General features: G+C 52.5%; 1 protein-coding gene across 3 annotated transcripts in view; it reads left to right on the top strand.

The window, feature by feature from the left end:
- Window positions 1-23795, top strand: part of TCF20 (transcription factor 20) — a 98475-nt gene that overhangs the window by 62036 nt on the left and 12644 nt on the right. For all 3 annotated transcript variants that reach the window (XM_036019700.1, XM_028531651.2, XM_028531653.2), the window contains one exon: window positions 22673-22766. In XM_036019700.1, coding sequence (XP_035875593.1) covers window positions 22673-22766 — 94 coding nt within the window. The remainder of the gene's footprint in view (window positions 1-22672; window positions 22767-23795) is intronic.

The following is a 23795-nucleotide window of genomic DNA, read 5'->3' as shown; positions in this document are numbered from 1 at the left end:
TGAAATTTATATATGTACTTCAAATTAGAACATTTTGGTTGTCACACAAGGGGTCTTCTTCCTTACTAAGACCCCATACACCTGGTGTTCAGTTTCCTTTCCTGTCTCCATCATCGATGTCACTCCCAAACCCCAAGTTTTGAAATAGATTTACTTCCTAAGACACAGTGACATTTCAAAATGCAGAAGTCCTAAAGGGGTATAACATTTAGGGCCCTGAAGTACAAAATTCTTCAAAATAGTTCATTCTGAGCACATGGTAACCCATTCCTCATCTTGTCCCAGTTCGTGGCCTGCTTGCCAGCTCTCCTCTCGGAGTGAAAGTATTTGGTGGGTTGATTTGTTTTGTTTGTTACTTTTTGATTACTTTTCTGTCCATCCGCAAGTGTTTTATTTTGACATAGATTATTACTAACATCTCTCAGTAACTTTTATTTGTCAGCTCCCGAACATTCCATAGCAGCAGCTGGTGACCAGTCATCAGGAGGCTGAGTCCCGCCTAGCAAAGCCCTAGGTCCTGGGTCTCAGCCCAAGTCCAGTTTCTGGAAGGTAGGAGGGGCCCGCACTAATGCGACCACCCCAAACCACGGTGCCCGCCATCCCCAGGAGGCTGGTGAACACTCAGGCTGCATTTTTAAATTCCTAATCAGAAATCCACGTCTTCATAAATTGACAATTTTCATCTATTACTTGTCAACTTTTATCCCAAAATAAAATCTGGAATGTTATAATTAGAACATCACCACTGAATATGATAAATCCTTCTTTCTCTTTAACCCACCCCCACAACTTACATCAACTAGATGGTTAAAATAACATGACACATCTTGGGTAGATAACATTGAAAGTAACTTTGGGGGGGGTTGTTTGTCTTTCTAAAATACTCATTTCAGCCTCAGCTGTTTCATAAATACTTCAATTAGTCATGTGATCTAACTGATAAAAAGTTGGAGTACTTCATTTAAAGATGAAAGGTGTAAAAGCAGGTGTTTTTCTCCCTATACCCTATACAACACAGTCTCCGAACCTAGACTCTTTAGTTCTCTGACAGCTCCATCAGGGCTGCCCATTTCACCGTCTGCTTTAATAATAGGTTTCAGAACACAGTTGACCAGTCTTTTTTTTTAAATTGATGCGATTACATACAACATACTAGTTTTCTGACCACACTTAAATCTCATACTGTAGCTTTAAGCTTATTTCCTTACATTGTACCCACTCACTTTCCCAGTGCCCTTTGAAAATACTAACTTTCTAGCCCTCGCCAGTGCTAGGTCGCCGGTTCAGTTCCCAGTTGGGGCACATGCCTGGGTTGTGAATTTGGTCCCTGGTCTTGGTCAAGGTCGGGGTGCCATGGAAGGCAGCGAGTCAGTGTCTGTCCCTCACACCGATGTTTCTCTCCCTCTCTTCCTCCGTTCTAAAATAAATAAATACTTTCTCTTTCCTCAGTTCTATTCTATTTTACATGCCCCTTTTAGAATAGAATGCTAGCTCTGTATATTGAATTTAATATACTTTTAAAGATTTTATTTGCCTTTAGAGAGGGGGGAAGGGAGGGAGGAAGAGAGAGAGAGAAACATGGATGTGCGAGAGATGCATCGATCCGTTGCCTCTCGCGTGCCCCCCACTGGGGACTGGGCCCACAGCCCAGGCATGTGCCCTGACCGGGAATCAAACCAGCAGCCTTTCAGTTCGCAGCCTGGTACTCAGTCCACTGAGACTCACCAGCCAGGTCTAAACTTACTTTTTCAAAAGGTTCGCACATCTGGTTTCATCCTCACAAGTCCCCCAGTGAGACGGGAAGGGAGGACAGACCATTCCATCACCCTCAGAATAAAGCGGGGCTGGGCTGTCGTGATGTGTGCTCAGGCCTAGGGATGTGTTTTTTGTTTGTTTTGTTTTTTTGTTGTTTTCATTTTTTTAATTGTTCAAACACAGTTGTCTCCATTTCCGCCTCCCCCCCCACCCCCTGCCATGATGTGTTGATTTTAAAAATGATTTGAAAAGTTATCCTTCTTGGTTCTTTGAGCTGATGTTCCACTATGACTACAGGATCCTTTTCTTTTTTGCCTAGCTTTTATTCTCCTTTTGTTAATGTACTTGAGAACAAATTAAAATTACACTAACTTGCCTTCTTTTATTTAATCTGATTGATGGTGTTTCAATTTGTCGAGGTCACTGTGAGTCTACTTTTATCTTGGGTTTTAGCAGATGCGTTCAACTTTGGTCTGCCTAATAAGCATGCTCTCCATCCCATCATGCTGAGATAAGGCCACAAATATTTTATTAGAGGTCCATTTTGGCCTATGTATCTATCAGGTGTTTTGACAAGCATGATATTATAACAAAATAATATGAAGTCCTCAAGAGACAATAGCTCCTCCCTGTAAGTATCCCGCTACTCTGAACATTGCTGAAAACCAGAACATTCTTGTGCAGAAACCTGTACTTTCCTCCCTTTTCTGAGCATGGGATGGGACTTAATGCATTCATGTCTGCACAGCCCTCTTTGGTTTCGTCTGTGACCTCTGCTTGCTTACCTTGGCGTGACTGTGTATGTGACTCCCCAGTGACCTGTGGCATGGATGCCGAGGCAGAGTTAATTGCCTCTAAACGGGCACACCTCTGACTTGGTGTGTAAAAACCACCTTTGATACATCTAGGAATGGGAAGGCCTTCCTAAAGGCTTGTGGCAGCAGGTGGGGCTCTGGCGACCGCGGGTCTCTGGTGGGCCCCTTGACAGCGCAACCCAGCCTTGGCCCTGTGCTCGGGAGAGCTGCCTGCACGCATGCCAGTCCCCTCCTCCCCGGCCTGGGCTAACGGTGCCCCTTCTAAAGAGATCAGCCGCCACTGCGGGGAAGTTTTCATCTTTTCTTTTTATCTCCCCTCCCCCCAAGAATATGTTAAAGAACTGGTTTTAGGTTAATTTTTTTGGATCAGTATATTATAGATTATATTTTTAAAAATTATTTTTAATACAAGTTTAAATAATAGGAACAGTTTATCTTGCCCAATCTAACAGGCTAACATCCTCCTTGATTTACTTCAAATTATGGCAAAAACATGATTTAATAAGTATAAGAACATTAATACATTGATTGCATTATGAAAATGTGACTGCATGTTAAAACGACAGAAACAGGTCAGTTCCTCTCTCTGGTTATCTGTAAAGTACAGGATTTATCCGAGGTGCCCCGTGAATGCCCATCTGTGTGCTCCTTAAGTTAGCAGCCTAGCAAGGCTGCCAGCAGCCCAGGGCCTGCTTTGAACTCCGGTGCCCCTCCCTTCACACGTGCCCCGAGCGACCTCCCTCCGCTCCTGCCCTCCCGCCGCAGTTCCCACACGCCCTGCGTGCCCCCTCCGGCTTCCTCACTCGCCCTCCCTCCCCAGCCGCACTCTCCGCCGGGCAGGCGCTTGGTCTTTGTTATCCGAGCTCACGCTTCCCTCGCAGCCTGTCTGCCTGACCCGGCAGGGCCCCGGCCTGTTCACCCCTCTGTTCCCACGACCTGGCGGAGGGCAGAGAGCGGTGTCACTGTCTTACTACCTGTTCTCCTCGGTACCTACCTCTTCTTTTTTGTCACTACACAATGACCTTGAGACAAAACTTGCAGAGAAAAGGTTCATTTTCTTGCAGGATTTGGCTTTTCTCAATTCTGAGGAATCTCATGAAATTTGCAGTCTTGAATTTTATTGTCTGTATTACCTTACAGAACAAATGGTGACAAACTGGAAGACTCTTGATTTCCCTGCAGTCTGTCTCTTCACTTCATGCAGGGCGGAGAGGTGTCGAGAGACGGGCTGCACCCAGTGTCCGGGGACACTGACAAGGGGCAGGCTAGTCCTTGAACACGCTGAAGGAGTCTAACTAAGAATATTGACAGGTCACCGCACAGTAGGCCAAAAGATTCATTCCTGTAATGTAAACTGGTTGCTGCTAATATATTAAAAGAGCCAACAGGATCACATGACATGTCAAAGCGGATATTCATTTCAGTTCAGTGAATACCTGAGTCCCGGCTAGAAAAGCAATAAAAGTCTGAAGTCGGCGCGCCGTCAGGGACCTGGGCTCATTTTGCACCTGGAAAAAAGCTGTGCTGTGCCCGGTAGCACCCCACTCTCAGGCGTTCCAGAGTGCAGCCCGAGGCCTTTGTGGGCTGAGTTGAGCCTGGACAGAGTGCGCGCACTTGACCGTGGAGTCACACGGCTCTGAGGCCGCGTGTCGGTGTGGATGGACACTTCTTGAGGGCCTGAGTTGGATGCATGCTCGGGAAGCACGGGGAAGGGCCTGGGAAGAGCAGGCGTGACGGGGTGGCCACAGGGTCTGGAGGAGGGAGGCTCCTGGGCACTGGAACATGAAATACCTTTTATGAAGGTGTCACAGGTTACTTACATAAAGGCGAGTGATAACGATGTTACTCACACTGTAAAGCTAATAGAACTGTAAGCCAGTCCGTCACAGTTCTGATAACCCAACAGATTTGCCTCTTTCCCAGGTTTTGTCCATGTGCTTATTCTACTAGACGTGACAGAGTGTGATGATGCCTGCCAGCGTGCTGGGGTGATTTCAAAGCCCCGTCTGCGCATTGTCACCCGAAAACAACTCAGAACAGGCCTCGGAGGTGGGCCTCCTGCTGCTGCTGCCGCTGCACGGGACCGAGGTCTCTCCATCGTGCCGCAGAGACAAGTCTGTGCTGCCTTTTCGCCCAGTTTTGTCCCGTCTTGTATGCAGCACTAAACATTTTTATTCATGGAGTTTTATTTCGGGGGAAATTTCCAGATGTTGAACTGCTAAGCCAAAAAAACCTGAACACTTTATGGTTTTTGATAGGTATCGTCTTGTGGCTGGACCACAAAGGGTCCTAGTGAGCCGTGGTCGCCCACAGATACACGGGAGCACACGTGTCACTACAACCCCAATGACACTGGGTGTTCTTTTTAAGTATTTAATTCTGTTTCTTCAGTTTTACCCCTTGCGTTGGTGATATTGCTGTTGTTTCCTGTTAGTTTAAGTGCTCGCTTCAGAAGCGCCACCTGAAGGAGGCATCAGGAGAGCTCTAGGCAGAGCCTCCTCGCCTATAAATAGGATGATGACAGGGGACCGCTGGGGGTGAAATTATCCTGCTGGAGATCAGGTGACCTCCTTGGCGGGTACTGAAGTATTCCTAGAGGCTTGAGAGTTGAGGTCGTTTTAAAGGAACTGTAAGAACTGCGGGCTGGTGTCAGTTCTAGAAGGTGTCCTCACGTGTCATTTCAGTAAAGGTGTCTCCAGTCGTTAAGCTCATTGGGTGGAAGTGAAACTGGAGAGAAGACTCAGCCCCGTGTAACCCGTCCCTGTAAGCAGTCACAGTGGAGTGGCTTGGGCTGTGTGTGCTTCCGAGCTGACACTTGATTTGAATGTGTTGACAGCAGAATGTTATGACGCGCCCGGCGAGAACGGAACTGAGGAACTGCTGCAGAGGCAGCTGCGTAAGACCGACCGAGGTCACCAAGAGCAGCATTTCCGACTCTGAAGCGGTGCCGGTCCCTCCCGGGGGAGCGGCCCAGCTGCGGTGCCCGCAGCCGTGGTGGCGGCCCACCCCTTGCCCGTGTCCCCGGGCGCCGGGGGCAGACTGTCCAGTACGGTGGGCGTTCATTCGGCTGCTCTCGGGCACGTTCCGTGCGCCTGGCTCTGTCACGGTTCAGGTGGTTCCGGACTCTGAAAACAGGGCCGTGAAGTTTAATTTTGGTTCAGGCAGATGTGAGGTGCAAACTCTCGGTTTGCTTGAAAGTTCTTTTGGTGTGTGTGTGTTTTGTTTTTCCAAAAAACTCTTTAGAGCTGCTGGTTTGGTGGGATAGTAGTTCATTAAGATAAGAAACAGGATAATTGCCAGATGGTTCTCTTTCCTTGTTTCTAGCTGGAGTTCCCTCTGGAAGGAATCAAAATACATTAGCACTTTGAAAGAGCAGCCCTCAAAAACGAAATATATTTGTTTGCTGACACAAGACTTTTCACCTCCCAGCAGACCTGGGCATTTTAACACACCGTTGTTCATGAAAAGCACATTGATTTAAAAAAACCGCTCACCTGTCACCTGGCTCCCCAGGCAGCAAGCCCCAGCGCTCCCTTTATACCTGTGTCACCACTCAGCACTGTGTATTGTGACTGTCTCTTCCCCCGGATTAGTCCCCCAGGGGCAGCACCAGCCCGCGGTGCCCGACGCAGGACTGAGCAGTGCAAGGTGAACCTGCCACTAGCAGGCTCTCTTAAGAAAAAGATGGGATGAGCAGATAGCATCTGGTGATAGGAGGAGGGCCATTGGATGCCACTTAAAGTATTTAGTATTTTTTTAAATAATTTCTTAAAGATTTTATCTATTTTTTTTTAGAGAGGGAAGGGAGAGAGAGAGAGAGAGAAACATCAGTGTGCGGTTGCTGGGGGCCATGGCCTGCAACCTAGGCATGTGCCCTGACTGGGAATCGAACCCGCTATGCCTGGTTCACAGCCTGCGCTCAATCCACTGAGCTACACCAGCCAGGGCAAGTATTTAGTATTAAAAGCATGTAACAGCCCTGGCTGGTGGCTCAGTCAGTTGGAGTGTCATCCTGTACACCAAAAGGTTGCAGGTTCAATTCCCTGTCAAGGCACATACCTAGGTTGCGGGTTTGATCCCCAGTCAGGGCGCATATGGGAGGCAGCCAATCCATGTGTCTCTGTCACGTGGGAGTGGGCTCATGAGCCGGTCTTTGAGGGCCCAGCGGCCGTAGGGAGGAATGGAAGCAGTGCCAGCATGGTGAGACGGTGGTGGGTAAGGGAGAGGGGGATGGGGTGGGAGAGGGGGATGGGGTGGGAGAGGTGGGCTGGAGCGAATGCCTGCGGCCTCTGCGGGCAGGACCAGAAGCAGGGCAGGTGGGTGAGCGGGGTGCCATCTCCTGGGCAGGCATGCTTGGAGGAGGAGCAGGCTTGGTGGGGAGGTCAGGAGAGGTGTTGTGTTCATGTTAGGTCTGAGAGGCCCCTTAGACAGCCGGGTGAAGTGTGGCCCTTTCAGAAGCCAGGCATTTTTGACGGGTTCCTTAGCTTAGACCAGCGCTGTGAGTGCTGCAAGGGGCGGGTCTGCGCAAGCGCGGAGAAGCTGACCAAGGGGAAAGGCGAGTCAGGCGAGCTTGTGAAGATAGCAATACCTGGACTCCGCCGTCAGGACAGTGTAAGGGATAAAATGGAATATGTCACGACAGTTGATTGACATTCAAACTTGAAGGTGGTGGGGGAGGTTAAGTGTTGAATTTAGTCGAGATTTCTAACCCCGATCCTGTCACTTCCAAGTTTCTGTTTTCTTTAGCTGTTGACGTGAGGATTGGCCTCTTCCCGAGTATCTTCCTACTCTGGGGTTAAGCTTCTAAACCACACACACAAAAATGTGTCCATAGCCACAAAGACGGATCGAGCCAATCGTTCTCCAACTTCCTTGGGGCTAAGAAACACGGGGGATGCCTCGTGGTCAGAGGGGTGGCGGCCGCCATCTGCGTGGTTGATGCCGGCTCCCAGACACTGGGAAGAACCCAGTGTGGAACTAGCCGACTAAAGACGGATTGTAAGCTAGTCCACTAACTCTGGTACCAAAGTTTCCATGCTAGGGCTGGACCAAGTTTTTCCTTCCAGGACAGGGTTTCTGGGGAGAAAAGGCAAGGGGGTTAAAAGCACTGCTGTGGGAGCCGGGCGACCTGAAGCGCCCTGGGAGGTATCTCACACATTATCACCTCATTAAGCGACCCATAAAGCGGCCTGCAGAGAGGCTGGCGCATCTGGCAGGCCGGCCGGCCCCCGGACGCGGAGGCCAGGGGCCCTGTGGATGGCTGGCTGCATTGGCAGGAGCTGAAATCCGCCAGTGCAGGCTAGTTTTTTAGATCCCTTTCTGCTGGAACTCCACCCCATATGAAAGTGCCTCTGCTGTCTGTTCTTTTCAGGCCGCCCCTGCCCTTGAACTTCCAGGAACAGGATGGCTTTGCCCAACAAGGCCTTGTAAATAGTTCAGGCGAGAGGACGAGCGGATGAAAGGACTGGGGAGGTGCGAGCAGCCGGGGAGGCAGTGAAGATAAGAAGGGGCCCTCCAGAGCCAAGAGTGTGGGGCTTCTTTGGAGATTGAGTTCCAGCGCAAGCCGCTGTGTTTGAAATGTTGCTAAAGGAGGCCTGTTGTGGCAGTCAGCTTGTCATTTCTGCTACTGAAATTGTAAACAGCTGACTCTGGGTGCCTTGCAAATGAGCAGCTCCCGTAATTGGCTTTCTGGAAGCACGGGCCCAGCTCCTGGGCGGGGTGAGCCCAGGAGAGGAGCGGGGTTACACTGTGAGTCGCTTTCCTGGCAGGTAATTTCTTTTACAAAGATCCCTTTTTAGACGCAGAAAGCACAAAAGGTAATTATTTCGCTGAATAAGCCAATCCATAGTTTGAGCGAAGGGTAAAATAAAATTAAGCTAGTCCACAGTCTTGGGCAACCTAAATCTCAGCTTCTCAAACTCTGTAAGCATTTATCTCCATACTTAGAGCAAAGGCCATTCATTCCCTGTCTTCTCTCGGGGCTGCTGGCGCTCCTGCTCCCAGCGGCTCCGGCCCTACCCCTCGTCTTCCCAGACGTGCTGATCACCGCCCGAAACCTCCTGAACTCCTGGCCCCTCCTTTCTAGCTTCTTGACGGGCACAAACCCCTTTTTTTCTTAATGTATAAAAATTCTCCTAGACAAAGTATGTTTTCAACAAAGTCACCGCTTTCTTCTCTGGCTAGAAAAGAAAATTTCTGATTAGAACTATTTTAATGGAGTGTATCTGCCTGCAAGTAAGACCAAGTGCGGACTGTTTCAGGAACAAACCAGGTCTGCCCGCCCGGGGAAGCGTCCCGAGTGACCTCGGTGCTGGCCCTTTGATAGACAGAGTTACGGAGAACATGTATTAACAACACACATTCCCTGCAAGAGAAAAACGATTACACCAAATCTGTTTTCTAACGCTTGAATATCCTAGAAGGTAGAGGTGAGGACTGGTTTTTAACTTAAATTGTGGCAAGTGGAAGCATTTTATTTGGGAAATTGCTTTATTTTGCTCTGGTTGCCTCCATAAATTTATGACTGCTGAACCTGAAGACTGTAAACCCAAGAGAATTAGAGCTAGGGAATTCTAGAACATTTAAAACCCACAGCAGGTAGCCAGCATCTGTGCCCATCATAGCTACAGTTGCTTCCATACGTGACCCTAAATGGTGCCGGCTCTGTGGGCACCTTGGGAGAAATCGTTACGAGTCCCTGTGCCGGTGCTTGTCCAGAAAACCGCACCATCAGTACAGAGTGTCCGTATCAAAGTAGGTAGTTGAGGGTGGGGATACAGGTGGTTCAATACTGGGCTGACCTGTGAGAAACGTGCTGACAGCAGTGTAAATGGTCAGAACGAGTGCACCTGAGTTGCGACGCGGCTGGGCTTGAGTTGGGTGACTAGGATGGATCGTTTTAAATGTCAGCCCTGCGGGGTGTGTGCGGTGTTCGTCCTCAGTCCGTCACAAGGCCCTCCGTCCCGTGTGGGGTCACTGCAGGGGCTCCTTTGTTACCTTGTTTTTTGCACAGGGTGTCTTAGGAGTGCCCTACAAGTCATGTTTAAAATATCCTTTTCCTTCATTGTCGTGAACGTTCAGCGTTTGGGGTTAGGGATTGCCCTCATTGATTTTCTCAAAAGACTCTCCACCCTGCTCCTTTTCCCCAGCTGGGTATCATCCCCAGTGTGCTGTTGAGAAAGTCAAGGCCTAACTGAATTAACTGGCCCAAGCGCAGAGCTGGTGGGAGGCCGGCCGGGGTCGCCTCCTTCCCGTCGTGCAGGTCCACCCCCTCGGCAGCCACAGCCTCGCTGGACAGCTCGGCGCAAGTGAGGCGCTAGCTCCCAGAACCTCCTCTCCACCCCAGCTTTCTCTCCATTTTTCTCGTTGCGCGTCTTTGTCTCCTTTTAGACCGCCTGTGTTTGAGGCAGGAAACAAGGAGAAAATAACCCCACTGCATGTGGGGAAGGCACATGCAGGAGATGACAGCTAACTGGAACATGTTTTTCACTGGATTTTTTTTCTCCCAGCCACTCTAGGATAAACAAGAAGTGATAAGATAAATAGCTTGCTAACAGATTTATTTTTAAAAGCAAGTTTTAAGTTATCTTTTTTATCTTTATTTTTTAAAAAAGGTTTTATTTATTTACTTTCAGAGAGAGGGGTAGGGAGGGAGAGAAATCTCCATTGGTTGCTTCTTGCATGCCCCCATCTGGGGGCCTGGCAAGCAACCCAGTTGTGTGCACTGACTGGGAATTGAACCACCAACTTTTCAGTACACATGCTGGTGCTCAATCCATTGAGCCACACCAGCCAGCAATTAAGTCATATCTTGGGATCACTTTGACAAAGTTTAGTCTCTACCTAGCATCTTATAAGAATATTTTTAGTGCCCTGGCTGGCGTGGCTCAGTGGATTGAGCGCCCGCCTGCGAACCAAAGGGTCACCGGTTCAATTCCCAGTCAGGGCACATGCCTGGGCTGCAGGCCAGGTCCCCAGTAGGAGGTGTGTAAGAGGCAACCACACATTGATGTTTCTCTCCTTCTTTCTCCTTACCTTCCCCCTCTCTAAAAATAAATAAAATCTTTTTTTTTTTTCCCAAGAATATTCCTATTAACATAATCGTTACTCAGAGGCAATTGAGCATAATCAGTTTAATTCAGTATAGTGGGACTGATGTGTTCCAGAAAGGGTTTCTAGCTTTCCCTTCAGTTCCCCAGAAAATATCGTTGGAAGTCAGGCCTGTTCCTGGCCATCCCGGTTGAGACTTTCCTCTAAACCCAGAACACCCTCTCTCAGAGTAAGTAGCTCAGGGGCCACGTGTGTCCTCTCCCCGGAACCCTGCTACACCGATGCCCGGAGGGCTCCCCCCACCCACTGAGGGGGCACCACCACACAGGCGGGCCCTCTGCAGCACTGCTCACGGACCCCCCTGGCTGCAGCTCATCACCAGGTGCTGGTGGTCTTCTCCCCAGGGTGGAGTAGGTGCAGCCTCTTGTATGCCATTATACCCCCGCCCACAAACTTTTCTGTGGTGCCCCGAGGACTGCTGTCAATCAGACTCTGTGTGTCCGCCCCCCGCACCCTGGGTGCTCATTCCAGTTTGTTCTCTGTCCCGGGCACCTTCCGTGTCCTGCCTGCCTGAATGCTCCTGCCGGTCCCCTCTCCACTGTGCTCCAGCAACAGGAGTGCTGCTCGGACCTCCTTCGCCAGGTCCGACTGGACCTCAGAGCTCCGAGGTGCCGTTTGCATCGGAACAGCCCGGTGTTGGTCTCTTACCCCTACCGTTCTGTAAATCCCCGGAGGGCAGATGCTGGATGGGCTTGCCACCCCCCCACCCCCCGTTCAGCCCTTGTGCCTCGCACAGGCATGCAAGAAATACGTATTGAATAAACAAAAAGGGAAGATTTTTACATTTTTGAGGTTGAACCCATTTAAGAAAACTCAGCCATGGCTGGTGTGGCTCGGTGGATCGAGTGCTGACCTGCAGACCAAAGGGTCATTGGTTCAATTCCCAGTCAGGGCACGTGCCTGGGTTGCGGGCTGGGTCCCCCGTGGGGTGGCGCACAAGAGGCAACTACACACTGCTGTTTCTCTCCATCTCTTCTCCCTCCCTTCCCCTCTCTAAAATTAAATAAATAAAATCTTTTTTTAAAAAACCCTCAAATAGCAGAGCAGAGGCCGCTGAGGATCACAGACTCCTTGGTCATGTGCCCTGTGCAGCCCCTGGGGAGGCCCGCGGGTCAGAGGAAGAGGGGGCGCGGAGAAGACCGAGCTGACAGAGCCCACGCCGACTGAGCTTCTGCGCACGTGCTTCCGGCCCGTGCTGCTGGTTTCCGACCTTCTCAGTTTTGTGCTGCAGGGTCAGGACTGACATATTAATAAATTGCCCTGTTAATTAAAGGCCTGAGAATAGCTTGTTAGGAAGTCACAATCCTTTCTTATATTCAGTGAAGAAATAACTTGCACTTCATGATTGTGTGAACAGGCGCCAGGCTGGCTTGGACCTCCGTCGGCCCCTGGCCACCTCCACGCCTGCTGGAGGTACCGCAGGTGTGCCTTGCTTCCCGCACACCTGGCGTGTGAAGGCCTGGGTGTGTAAGACGGCAGAAGGAGAGATCTGTGTGTTAGACTCTCCCAGAGAAAGACACCTCCTCCAGTCGCGCCTTAGACCTGATAAGTTCTCGTTGCTCGTTTGCCGGGTGGCGAAGTGAACACACTGTGGGAAGGCATGCCTGCTCTGAACATAGATTATTCATTTGCTCAAAGTTCCGGCTGACTGCCGGCCCGCCTGTTAGGCGGGTGAAGTGCAGAAAGACGAGGAAGGACACTGTTGATGAAGAAAAAGGCCTTTAACGCCCAGCCTTCCAGCCTGATCCGGAGCATCCTGGCCGCACCGCCACCCCGAGTGGCGTGCGAGTGCAGAGATAGGAGGGAGGGGTTCAGGGAGCTGCACTGGTTCTGACCTTGGTCGTGCTGCCGTGCACTTCGCCCCACGGTGGGGCCGGCCACCCCTCAACCCCCGCTCGGCTGCCGCAAAGACCCTTACAGGTCTATGTGTGGTGTGGAAAGCTTTCCCGAAGCAGCTAGTGTTTTTCAGGGTCAGCAGCGCCACTTTTTGGTTGGGGGTTTCCTGCGGGGGAGTGAGGGTCTGAATGGGTCATTTTACTCCAGATGACTGGATCTGAACGAGGATGCTCAGATTGCAGAAAGTCTGCGCCGTGTGTCCTGTACCACCTGCTGGGCCTCTGGGGGTTGGGGGAGGCAGGCGGGGATTCCTCCAGGTGCTCTGCTGGGAGCGAAGCGGGTGGCGTAGCCAGGCTGGGACGAGCTGGGAGAGCCTTGGCTGGCAGCACGTGCAGGGGACAGACTCGGTGGCAGGCAGCCCCGGTGCTCCCCACACCACACGCGGGGCTGTGTCTGCAGAGAACAGACCAGCCTGCGGGCGCCTTCCTCCCGCTCGTGTTCAGTGTGCCTTTTGGGGGAGTTTTCCGCGCCTTTGACCGCCTGCTCGCATTCAGTTTGCGCTCGAGAGTGTGTCGTGTTACTCCCCATTTACTTAGCGCCAACATAAAGTGCTTCACAAAACATGACAAATAATTCCCGTTGCTCTTTATTGTTCGGGGCCGAATTAGGAGGGGCAGCAGTGACAAGTGCAGAGTAGCTAGGAGGTACCGTGTTCGGGGGTTTGACCAGGAGCTGACCGAGCAGCCGAGGACCCTCGGAGGGAGGTGCTGTTGGAGTGCACACAAACACCCTGGGGACAGCAGGTGCTCGGGCCGCCCGGCTCTGCCTCTTCCGGCGTACTCTAAGGGAGCGAACTAGCTCCAAAAAGTAACATTTGAACTCAGTTTGTCTTCTCTGACAGACACTGACTGCTCGGTACGTCTTGTGCCTAAGCTTGACATCACTAACTGCCAGAAGTGTCACACCCAGTATAGGGGAAGGTGTCCCGTGTGTTTTTGTAAGTCCTGACAATCGTGTAACTCCAGTTTATAAAACACTTTCACAGTTATTTCACACAACAGTTCTATAAGGAAGGCAGGGCAAAATCTTGGGTCCCATTTTACAGGAAGTAAATTGATGAGTGACTTTCGGCTTCCCCACAAGGGCTGACACCCATGGGTTCCTTTCCCACTGGCTCTTGTCCTGCTTCCCATTCTTCGGGTCACTGTCCACGTCAGACTGCCCACGTTCACGCCCCAGAGCCGGGCACACCTGGAACTGTTGTCTTCAGGTGCGCACAGGTAGCTGTCAGCCAGGGCTTGCTGCCAGCGTGACCGGCTGGCACTCACGCTGGGGTCATCGTGCTTTATTAAGGTGTGTGTTTAATGGACTCCATTTCCGAAATTGGTGCATTTAATGGAACAGCTACGGGACATAGATGCAGCTTTGAAAACCATGCACTATGCGCCGGAGCAGTGAGTGAATGGGCCTGAGGAGGACCGCGCAGCTCTCTGGCCTCTGAGGTTGGCTCTGCAGCCTGGGTGGTGCCCTGGGCTGTGCCGAGGGCTCCAGAGGCCAGCGTATAGCGCCCGGCTCCCGAGTCAAGAAGGGCACACAGTGGCACATGCCCCAGCCGGTCCCATGAGCTTTCGTGAGGGAGCATAAGGTTATCCAGCCCTACGGAGGCAAGGACCCAAAACAGAGGGTTTGGTGTGTGTTGCTTGAACCAACACCTTGAGGTGCTCTTGAAGGAAAATTGGTAGGTGCAGAGCCGCATCGAAGAAAGACGCTTCCAGGGCCCCAGCAGACAGCTGCCTGTATGCAGCCCGCGTCGCTGCCTTGGAGCTGGAGTCCAGGGCTCGGCAGCAGAGGCTTCTGTCCCAGATATGGGAGGCGTAATTAAAAGGGAAAGAGCTCTTGCTGGTGGCTGAAGATTCACACGCACCTTGTTCCACATTCTCGAAGCTCTATCTAGCAGCACCGGCTTTTTACCTCGCGTTGAAGAGCGGCCTCGTTAGTTTCCTCCAAGCTCTCCAAGCTGTCAGACCTTGCATTCATTCCATTAGCCCACATTTACAGTTCCTGCCGCGTGCCGGGCCCTGGGGACACGGGAATGAAGCTCACAGTTTAGGGAGGTGTACCAGCGTGAATAAATACCATAAGCATGAGCAGAACTGTGTGCAATGCCGGGGAAGGGCCGTCTCGTGTGATCTTTTGAGGCTCGAACAGAACCTGTCGTCGCCAGAACTAATAATGCTCTGACCCAAATGCCTTGGTGCTCTGAGGCTGCTTTGGAGATGCTTAGTAAACAGGGCTATTACTCAGGCCGGAGTTACCGCTCCTAGGAAAGAGCTTTTCTGTGAATGAAGAGGCACAGTCCCCCCTCCCCGGGCACCTCGCTGGGTGTGGATTAAACTGCCCTTAGGTGACTGGGCTCCTGCAGCCGGCCACCTCCTGCCAGCAGGCCTGCCTCTGAGACAGTGACGCGGGCTGATGTGAGGATCAGGGTGGGTGTTCGGCCACTTCGTTGTTTGGGCATGTCCAAAAATTAAGCATGCATTTTATCATTTATTTCCCAAGATTACAGTGTCAATAAATGCAGAGTTCTCGTGAGAGTTGCTTAAAAAATAACCTTTATCTCATTCGACAGTAAGTGAAAGCTTCCCCGTTGTGAGATGGGGGCCCTAGCTTGTTTGAAAGACACACCCTGAGAGGAGGAGCCGCAGGCAAAACCAGCGTGTGCCTGGTTTGTGCAGGGACAGTGTTGTGCGGTGGGCTGAGCCATCCTCGGAAGGAACATCGTTGAACTGGCAGCAACAGAGCAGTCAAAAACAGGATGACAGCCCTGGCTGGCGTAGCTGGGTGGATTGAGCACGGGCTGCGAACCAAAGTGTCGCAGGTTCGATTCCCAGTCAGGGCACATGCCTGACTTGCAGGCCACGGCCCCCAGCAACCGCACATTGATGTTTCTCTCTCTTTCTCTCTCCCTTCCCTCTCTGAAAATAAATAAGGTCTTAAAAAAAAGAAGAAGGTAGATTTAAAAAAAAAAAAAACAGGACTCTCAGCTCAGCAGTGACTGCCACGTTATTTGCATTATGAGAGAATGATGGTGTAATTAGTTTCTTCAGGTAGAAAGTAAAGAATGAAAATCTATTAGAAACGGCTTTAGCCTGGGTATTGATTTTGGCTATGGGAAGGGAAAACAGAAACAGAAGATGTCCTGGAGATATGTCTTTATATTCCGACTGTGGCACCTGGCACATGGAATTGCTGGATCGTGTGCTAGCTCTGTTTTTAAATTCCTGAGGAGCCGCCACACCGTGTTCCTGGGTGGGCGCACCAGCTTCCATCTGCAGCAAAGGGGTCCCAGCTCCTAGAGTCCTTGCCAGTGCTTGTTTTCTCTTGCTGTCGTTGTAGTAGCAGCTCGATGGGTGCGAAGTGGTGTCTTGTGGTTTTGATTTGCATTTCCCTAGCGATGAGCAATGCCGAGCATCTTTGCATGTGTTTACAGCCCACCGGAGTATCTTCTTTGGAGAAATGGCTACTCAAGTCCTTTGCCCATTTTTATTTTTTTAAGTAGATGAATAAAATTATTTATTTTCAGAGAGAGGGGGAGGGAGGCAGAAAGAGAGGGAGAGAAACATTGATATGCAGGAGAGACACCAGTCCATTGCCGCCGCCCCCCCCCCCCCCCCCCCCCCCCCCCCCCCCCCCCCCCCCCCGTGTGCACCCTGACCAGGGGCTGCTCCTGCAGCCCAGGCGCGTGCCCTGGCCAAGATTCGAACCTGTGACCTTTCATTTTGCAGATGACACCCAACCAGCTGAGCCACACCCCACTTTTAAAATGGGATGTTTTGTTGTTATTGCTGTGGAGTTTTATGTCTTACATTTAGGTGTTTGATCCATTTTGAGTTAACTTTTGTATGTGGTTTTAGGGACGGGTCCAGTCTCATTCTCTGGCATGTGGATAGCCAGTTTTTGCGGCCCCGTTTGTTGAAAACACTGTCCTTTCCCCCTTGATGACCTTGGCGCCCTTCTCAAAAATCGCCTGACCGTGTCTTTAAGGGCTCATTTCTGGACCCTGTTTTGGCCCCCGCGCCCGCCAGTCCGCACTGGTGATGGCTGCAGTTTTAGATGTGTTCTCACGTCGTCTTTAAGTTCTTGAAGCGTGTTTTGAAGTTTTCATTAAATCTTTCACTTTCTTGGTTAATTCCCAAGTGTTTTATCCTTTTTGATGCTATTGAGAATCAGTTTTTGTCATTTCCTTTCCAGATTGTTCATTTTTCATGTATAGAAATGCAACTGATTTTTGTGTGTTAACTTTGTGTCCTGCTACTTGGCCGAATTCATGTATTTTCATTAGTTTTTGTGAACTCATGAGGATTTTCCACATGTGAGATCATACCACCTGCAAACAGAAGACGGTTTGTTTATTTCTTCCTCCGCAGTTGGGGCACCTTCTTCTTTCCGGGGGTCCCGGCTGGGATTTGCCGTGCTGTGCCGGCGGTGAGAGCCGGTTCCCACCTGCTCCTCGTCTCGGAGGAGCCGCTCGCGGCCCTGCGCCTCGAGTGTGGGCTTCCCTGCAGGCCCCTCCCGTGTGGCTGGTGTCCGGCCGGGGCAGTTTCCTGCTAGCCCTACTTGGTTGAGTGTGTTTATTGTAGGAGTGCTGAGTTTTGTCAAGGGCTTTTCTGCGTTCATTGGGCACGGTCGCGTGGTCATGTCCTTCACACGTGATGTAACTTCAGTCACACACACAACCACTGCGCTCCACAGCCCGGCCCCCTCGGTTGTTGGCGTCTCGCAGTGAACATCTTTGTCCACTGCACGCCCCTAGACAAAAACTATGACGTTTTAAGTGCATCGTTAACTGCATTGGTCTCTGAAGTCACATAGGAAACAAAAGAGGTGCAGTTACAAACCATCATTGCAATAATACTTGCTTCTGCAATCGCCCACACATTTACCGTTGTTAAGACTTCGTTTCTCCACACAATGTCCATGCACTCCCAGTGTCCTTCTGCTTAGCCCTGCAGGACTTCCCTGAGCATTCCTTGCTGGGGAGGTCTGGTGGTCGCAGTCAGCTGGTATTTGTTTGGGAAGGTCTTACTCTCTCCTTCGCTCTTGAAGAATATTTGGATGACAGCCTTTTTTTTTTTTTTTTTTTTTTCCTTTTGGCACTTAGAACAGAGCAGCCTACTATCTGCTGGCCTCCAAAGTTTCTGATGAAAGACCTGCCGAAAATCTCACCGAGAATCACTTACGATCCTCTGCTTCTCTTGAGGGTCTCTTTTGGTCCCTGGCTGGCGTGGCTCAGTCGGTCGGGGCGTCGCCCTGTAACTGAACAGTCTCAGATGGATTCCTGGCCGGGCACACACCCGGGTTGCGGGTTTGGTCCTTGGTCAGGGGGTATACGAGAAGCAACTAATTGATGTTTCTCTCCCTCTCTCTCCCTCCCTTCCCCTCTCTCTAAAATCAATAACCGAGTGAGGATAAAAGATAAAAAAAAGATTCTCTCTTTTATGGCTTTTGCAAGTTTAATTATGTGTCTTGGTGTGTGGATCTCTTTGAATCCATCTTACTTAGAAAGTTCTTTGAGCTTCTTGGATATTTTTAGTCATGCCTTTTATCAGATTTGGGGAGTTTTCAGCCATTGTTCCTTCAGAGGTCATCTCTGACCGTTGCCCGCCCTCCTCCTCACGGGACGGCCGTGCACCCCGCGATGTCTGTGCAGTGGTGGCCCCGGGGCCCCCGGGGCGGCGTCCACCGTTCCCCGTTCCTCAGCCTTGGCTGCTGCTGTTCCGGGGACGCCAGGGTCTCCTGTCCTCGGGCTCACGGGTTCTCCTCCCGCCTGTTCCAGTCCCACACCGAGTCCCTAGAGTGAAGCTGTACTGTAGTGGCTGTATTTTTCAGCGTTAGATTTTCTTTTGGCTCCTTTTCAGGTTCTCTGTCTCTTCACTGATGTTTTCCCTTGTTCACACGTCATCGTCATCATCATTGTTTTACTTTCTGCGTGTCTGTCCTTAGTCCTTCCAGCATCTTTAAGGCAATTCTCTAAAGTCTTCTGTCCGGTGTAAGGGCCAGTAAGTCTCTTTCAGGGGTGGTTTCTGTTGAGTTTTTTCCTTTGAATGGGACATGCTTTCCCGTTTGGGTGCCAGGGAGGTTTGTGTTGACTGCTGGACATCTGACCCCACTGACGCAATAACGCGGGGACCAGGTCTGCCCCCACCCCAGAGTTCGCTTCCGTGGTGGTTGTGGCGGTTGCTGCAGGCTGTCGCTTGTGCCCAGAGTCGGCCCAGGTGTCGGCTTCCTTCAGGTCTTCCTTCTCGGGCCTTCCCCGAGCCCCTCCCTTGGAGTGCAGTCACCCCTAGTTTTTCCTGTAGGTGCAGTCCTGAATGCTGTGGTCTTTAACGTCTGCCACCCAGAGGTGGAGAGAGCAAGAAACGAAGGGCGGGTGGCAGTAGTGGCTCTCTCTTAAATCCGTGGCAGTCGCTTCAGCCCGGGATAGGGCAGTGGCCGTGGCGGCCTGCCTCTTTAGAATCTCCACCGCTGCTCTCGGAAGCAGCATCCGGAGACCCCCAGTCCCTGGAGGACGGGGTCCTTCCTGCCCGCCCTGGCCCCCAGGGCTGCGCGCTGGCTGCTGCTGTGCTCAGACCTGAAACTGACCGCAGCGATCTGCAGCCCACCACCCAGGCCTCCCCCGGGACTGCAGCCCTGGGCAGACTCCCGAGTTTCAGGATAGTTACGGCAGACGGGCCCCGCCGGTGCAGGTGCCAGCCAGGCGGGGAGGCAGCCCTTGTGCTGCCTGCTCCGCCATCTTCCCAGAGTCCCCAAACTTGTGTGCCTGGTAAGTTCCCAGGTGGTGCTGACGCTGCTGGCCCCACCACCGCACCTGGAGAGTGACCGAACTGATCTCCTCAGGGCTGGCTCTTCAGGCCCCAACGTACCGTGCAGGGTGTCTCTCCTCTGGATGCAATGTAGTGAATTGACTGTGCTTTTGAGTTGCAGCAGGCGCTGGGCTGGGGTAGGTGCATGTGCTTCCTTTGTGAAAAAGACGGGACCTGCGGGCCTCGGGCTGTTCGGGGCAGGGAGCCGGGGAAGCCCTGCAGGGCCGGGGGGCGTGTGTCGGGACAGGAAGGAGACGGCCGTTGTCCATGCGCGCACTAGGTGGCTTCTCTCCTGCCTGCGCACACAGGTGGAGGTGAGGCCGCCCTGCCGGCTGCTCGTGGGGGGTGGTCTGGGCGGAACGTCCAGCGTGTGTCTGCCACATAGTCATGTTGGGTCACATTTACTGGGCACTTTTGACCCGGCCGCCGTCCTGGGCCTGGGTTGAGATGTTTAGCTTTCACAGCACCTCTGTGAGGGGGACAGCATGATTAGGTCCATGGTTGCCCGTTGAGGAAGCAAAGGTTAGGAATTTGGCCACGGCCACGTGGGTGAGGAGTGGTGGGGTCACTCACAGGGGGGCAGTCAGGGAGGTTCCGGAGCCCAGTGCTGAATCCGGCGCAGCAGTGCCCCAGACACTAAGTGCTGTCCTATGTGGGTATTTCGACAGCAAGTTACACAGTTAAACTAAAAGGTGGGGGTTTTAATGTCCTCCCCCTAACCAGTCTCGTGATGGGGGAGGCCTGGGGTTGGTTAATTGCGTGCCCGACAGTGTCACAGAATGTCCCGGTTCTCGGTCCTGTCACTGCTGTCCTCAGCGGGTCAGGCTGTGTATCTAGAGCTGTCTGGTGGCAGTAGGTGGTTGCAAGAGATCTCACCGTCCATCTCCCCATGTGGGGCTGGCCAAAAAGTCCTTTCAGTTTTACTCGTAAAATGACTCATTTTTCATTTTCACCAATAACTTCATTGACTTGGCTATTTTGAGCATGTCAGCTGCCTCGCACTACTGGCTTCCAGTGGGTAGAGGCTGGGGCTGCTGCTAAACATCTTCCAGTGCATGAGACAGCCCCACAGCAAAGAGTTACTTGGCCGAAATGTCACTGCTCCCAAGAATCTTCACAAACCACTTTCGACACATTCGATCAGTACGCACCTTCTCCACACAAATTTTTTTTTGTGTTTTTACCTTTCTTGAAATAATAAAGTATAATACACACACCAAACATCTGGTGTATCTTCTTCCATCTTCAGTATTAAAATGGCTGCACAAAAATGCAACAGTTTTGGTGAGTTTTTTTAAACGCAGATGGCTATGACAGCTGCTATGACACAATCTAACAAAACAGTTTTGAGTGAAGTTAAAGACAACTAGGCATTATCAGAGCCATCACACAGGAAAAACACGATGAACTTTTTGGCCAACCCAGTAGAAGCCAAGCGAGAAGGTGACCTGTTCCAGCCTCTTGTCTTTGAAAGAGGCGTGAAACTTCCCCAGAGGCTCCTTTCCCTGCAGACTGTCCTGCCAGAAACCCTCGACACCCCCCGTTCCTACTCGGCCACCGGCCACCACTGTTTGAGCATGGCTGCCGGGGGTGGGGAGGGCCCGGAGCAGCAGCCCTCTGGAGAGCGGGCTCCCCGGGCTCCCGTGGTCAGAGGGGTGCAGCAGGGCTGGCTGCCGGTAGGCCAGCGGCGGGTCACTCCCTCCTGCTCCGGGTGGTCACCAGGAACAAGTCCTTTTGTTCTGAAGGTGCCCAGCGGCGCTGATGAAAGTCGGTGAAGTCTAGAGCTGCCCGAACACCGCCGGCTGTCCTTGGAGTACTCCCGGCCAAGTAGCCTTTCGTTTCTTGGCGAGGGCGTGAGGGCGCATGCACCCAGAGGGACAGTCGCTTCTGCGAGGAAGTGACACTCTGGAAGGACTTGCCTTTCAGGCCTATGCCTGCCCCGTCTGTCTCTGGAGGACGCCGGCAGCGGTCGGCCCCGATCCGCTGTGACACGGAGCAGGTCACTGCCCCTTCTGGTGCTTCAGGGCACTGACGCTGCCTGGGTGAGCTGGTCCACGCCAGTCCGGCATAGCGGTGCCTGATGCATGGGTGAGCCCTCTCGCCGCGTTGGCATGATTTTCCCCGCGGCGTCAGCATTGCGGAGCTTCATCCAGCTCCCTGTCGTCCTGCTCCTGCCACCGCGGCCGGAGGTGAGGTGCTCCAACTGCTGCGGGCCTGCGGGCCACCCCCCGGGGCGTTCTGCCTGGGGAGGGTGTGGGCGTGTGGGGAGCCGCTTCCACCATTGTGGCCGCGGAGGGACCCCTTGTGTCGTTCCTGGAGTCAGGACCAAGGGCTGCCGTCTCCCTGGGGCCTCGGGAGTGTCGGCGCCCTCCCCAGTGGGCCGTGAGGTCCGCTCCTACAGCTGTGATGACTGATGCTGGGCTCATTTCTTTTTCTTTGTTAAATTTCTCTTTATTTTATTTTATTTTCTGTTTCTTACTTTTCTTTTTTTTTTTGTTTTTCCTTTCTCCCCTTTTTTGTTTGTTTTTATTATTTGGGGGGGCACATTTCTTACGCTCACAGCGGCCACTTCAGAGGGATGGCGGAGAAGTGCCCACTTCGGGAAGAGCTGACCATTTAAGGCGGAGATCTCAGTCACAAAATAATGTCTCACTTGGCCGGAAACTCGTGGCAGGTTTCCTAGTGCATTTAAAATAGGATTTGTGTATAAAAATACCATTTGCTCACAGGAGCCCGTATTTTCTGAAAAGGGAAGTATACTTGTATTGGGCATTTGGGATAAGTGGGATAAAAATAAAAAGTCTTACAAATATAAGAACTGAAAACCAAATTCCACTTTTAATTCTGAAAGGTTTATGTATAACCCTACTATCCTACCTCCCTCCTCTGCCCGAGACGCGCCCGGCGGACACGCACAGCCGGCGTCTGCAGGCAGGCCGGTCAGGACCTCGGGGGTGAGGGGCGAGGACAGGCAGGTGTAGGCATGCCGGGGTGGCCGGCGGGGTGCCGGGGTGGGGCCGCGGGCCCGTCCTCACCCCACCTCACCGAGGCTTCTCTTGGGTGGGTTGTGAGCAGCCGTGGGGCCCGCCCTGAGTCGTTACTTCTGGGTCGCCTCCCCGTGTGGGCAGTGAGTGGCAGCTGGAAAGGGACCCGCTCCTCCAGCCCCCACCGGCTCCTGTGACCACAGGGACGCGTGCCGACGTCTGGCCAGCGGGGTGCGGGCACAGCCTGGAGGCGGGAGAGGGCCGAGTCTGGGGTGCTGACGTCTGACCTCTCCTTCCCTTTCCCTTTCAGAAATGTTCCCACTGCCAGGAGGCAGGCGCCACCTTGGGCTGCTACAACAAAGGCTGCTCCTTCCGCTACCATTACCCGTGTGCCATCGACGCAGGTGAGACGGCGCAGACCCCTGTCCGGAGGCTCCGGAGGGCCACACTGCGCGTGCCCGCCTCCTTCCCCCTCCCTGCAGCTGTCTGTCTCTCCCGGCCGGTTCTGTTCCTAAACCGTGAAGGGGTGCAGGGAGAACAGAGAGGAGTGAAGTGGGACCACCGTTATAACAATTACTACAGCTTTAATAGTCGTTAATAATGTATAGGTAACAGCTTCATTCGTGGGACGCACACGATGCACCTGTTGAAGTGTACAGTGCAGTGGGTGTTTTAGTGGTCTCACAGGTAGCCAGCCGTCACCACAGTCGGCTGTAGGACATTTCATCGTCTCGGATAGAAGCCCTGCACCCTTGAGCTGCTAATTCCCACCCCTCGTCTCCTCCCCGGCCCCGCGCAGCTGCTGCTCTGCTTCCTGCCTCCCTGGGCCTGTCCGTGCTGGGCTCCCCGCAGGGGTGGGGTCCGACAGCACGCGGTTTGCGTGCCCGGCCTCTTCTACGTGGCACAGCGTTCTTCGGGCTTACCCGTGTTGTAGCGTGTTGCCAGCACTTCGTTTTCGTTGCCACAGGAGTTATCGGGAGCTGTGCCTTTATTTCTCTCCGTCACCCATCGCTGGTGGTTTCCGCTTTTTGATTCCTGCGGACCGTGCAGCCGTGAACGCTGCCCTGCGGTCCCTGTGCAGGCGTGATGTTCCCGTTCTCGCGGGCCGCAGCCAGGAGTGGGGTTTCTGGGCCACCCGGGGACTCCGTGTTTACCCTTTTGTGGTCCTGCCAGACTGTTCTCCAAAGCGGCTGCACCGCCTGACATCTCCGCCAGCAGTGCGTGAGGGTCCCGGTGTCCCTGTGTGTCCTCACTGCCACTTCCTGCGTCTTTCCACCGTCGCCGTCCCCGCGGGCGTGGAGTGGTGTCTCCGGTCATTTTGGTTTGCGTCTCCCTGACGGCTGATGGTGGTCCGTGTCTCGGGGAAGTCCGACTCCTCTGTCGTTTCTTTTGCTCCTTGCTGCTGCTTCTTGTGTCTAAGAGTCCCTCGTGGG

Source organism: Phyllostomus discolor, chromosome 2 (genome assembly GCF_004126475.2).
Source record: "Phyllostomus discolor isolate MPI-MPIP mPhyDis1 chromosome 2, mPhyDis1.pri.v3, whole genome shotgun sequence".
In the NCBI taxonomy this organism is placed as follows: Eukaryota; Metazoa; Chordata; class Mammalia; order Chiroptera; family Phyllostomidae; genus Phyllostomus; species Phyllostomus discolor.
Note: the sequence above shows the minus strand (reverse complement) of the source record. Positions and strands in the feature narration are given on the sequence as shown.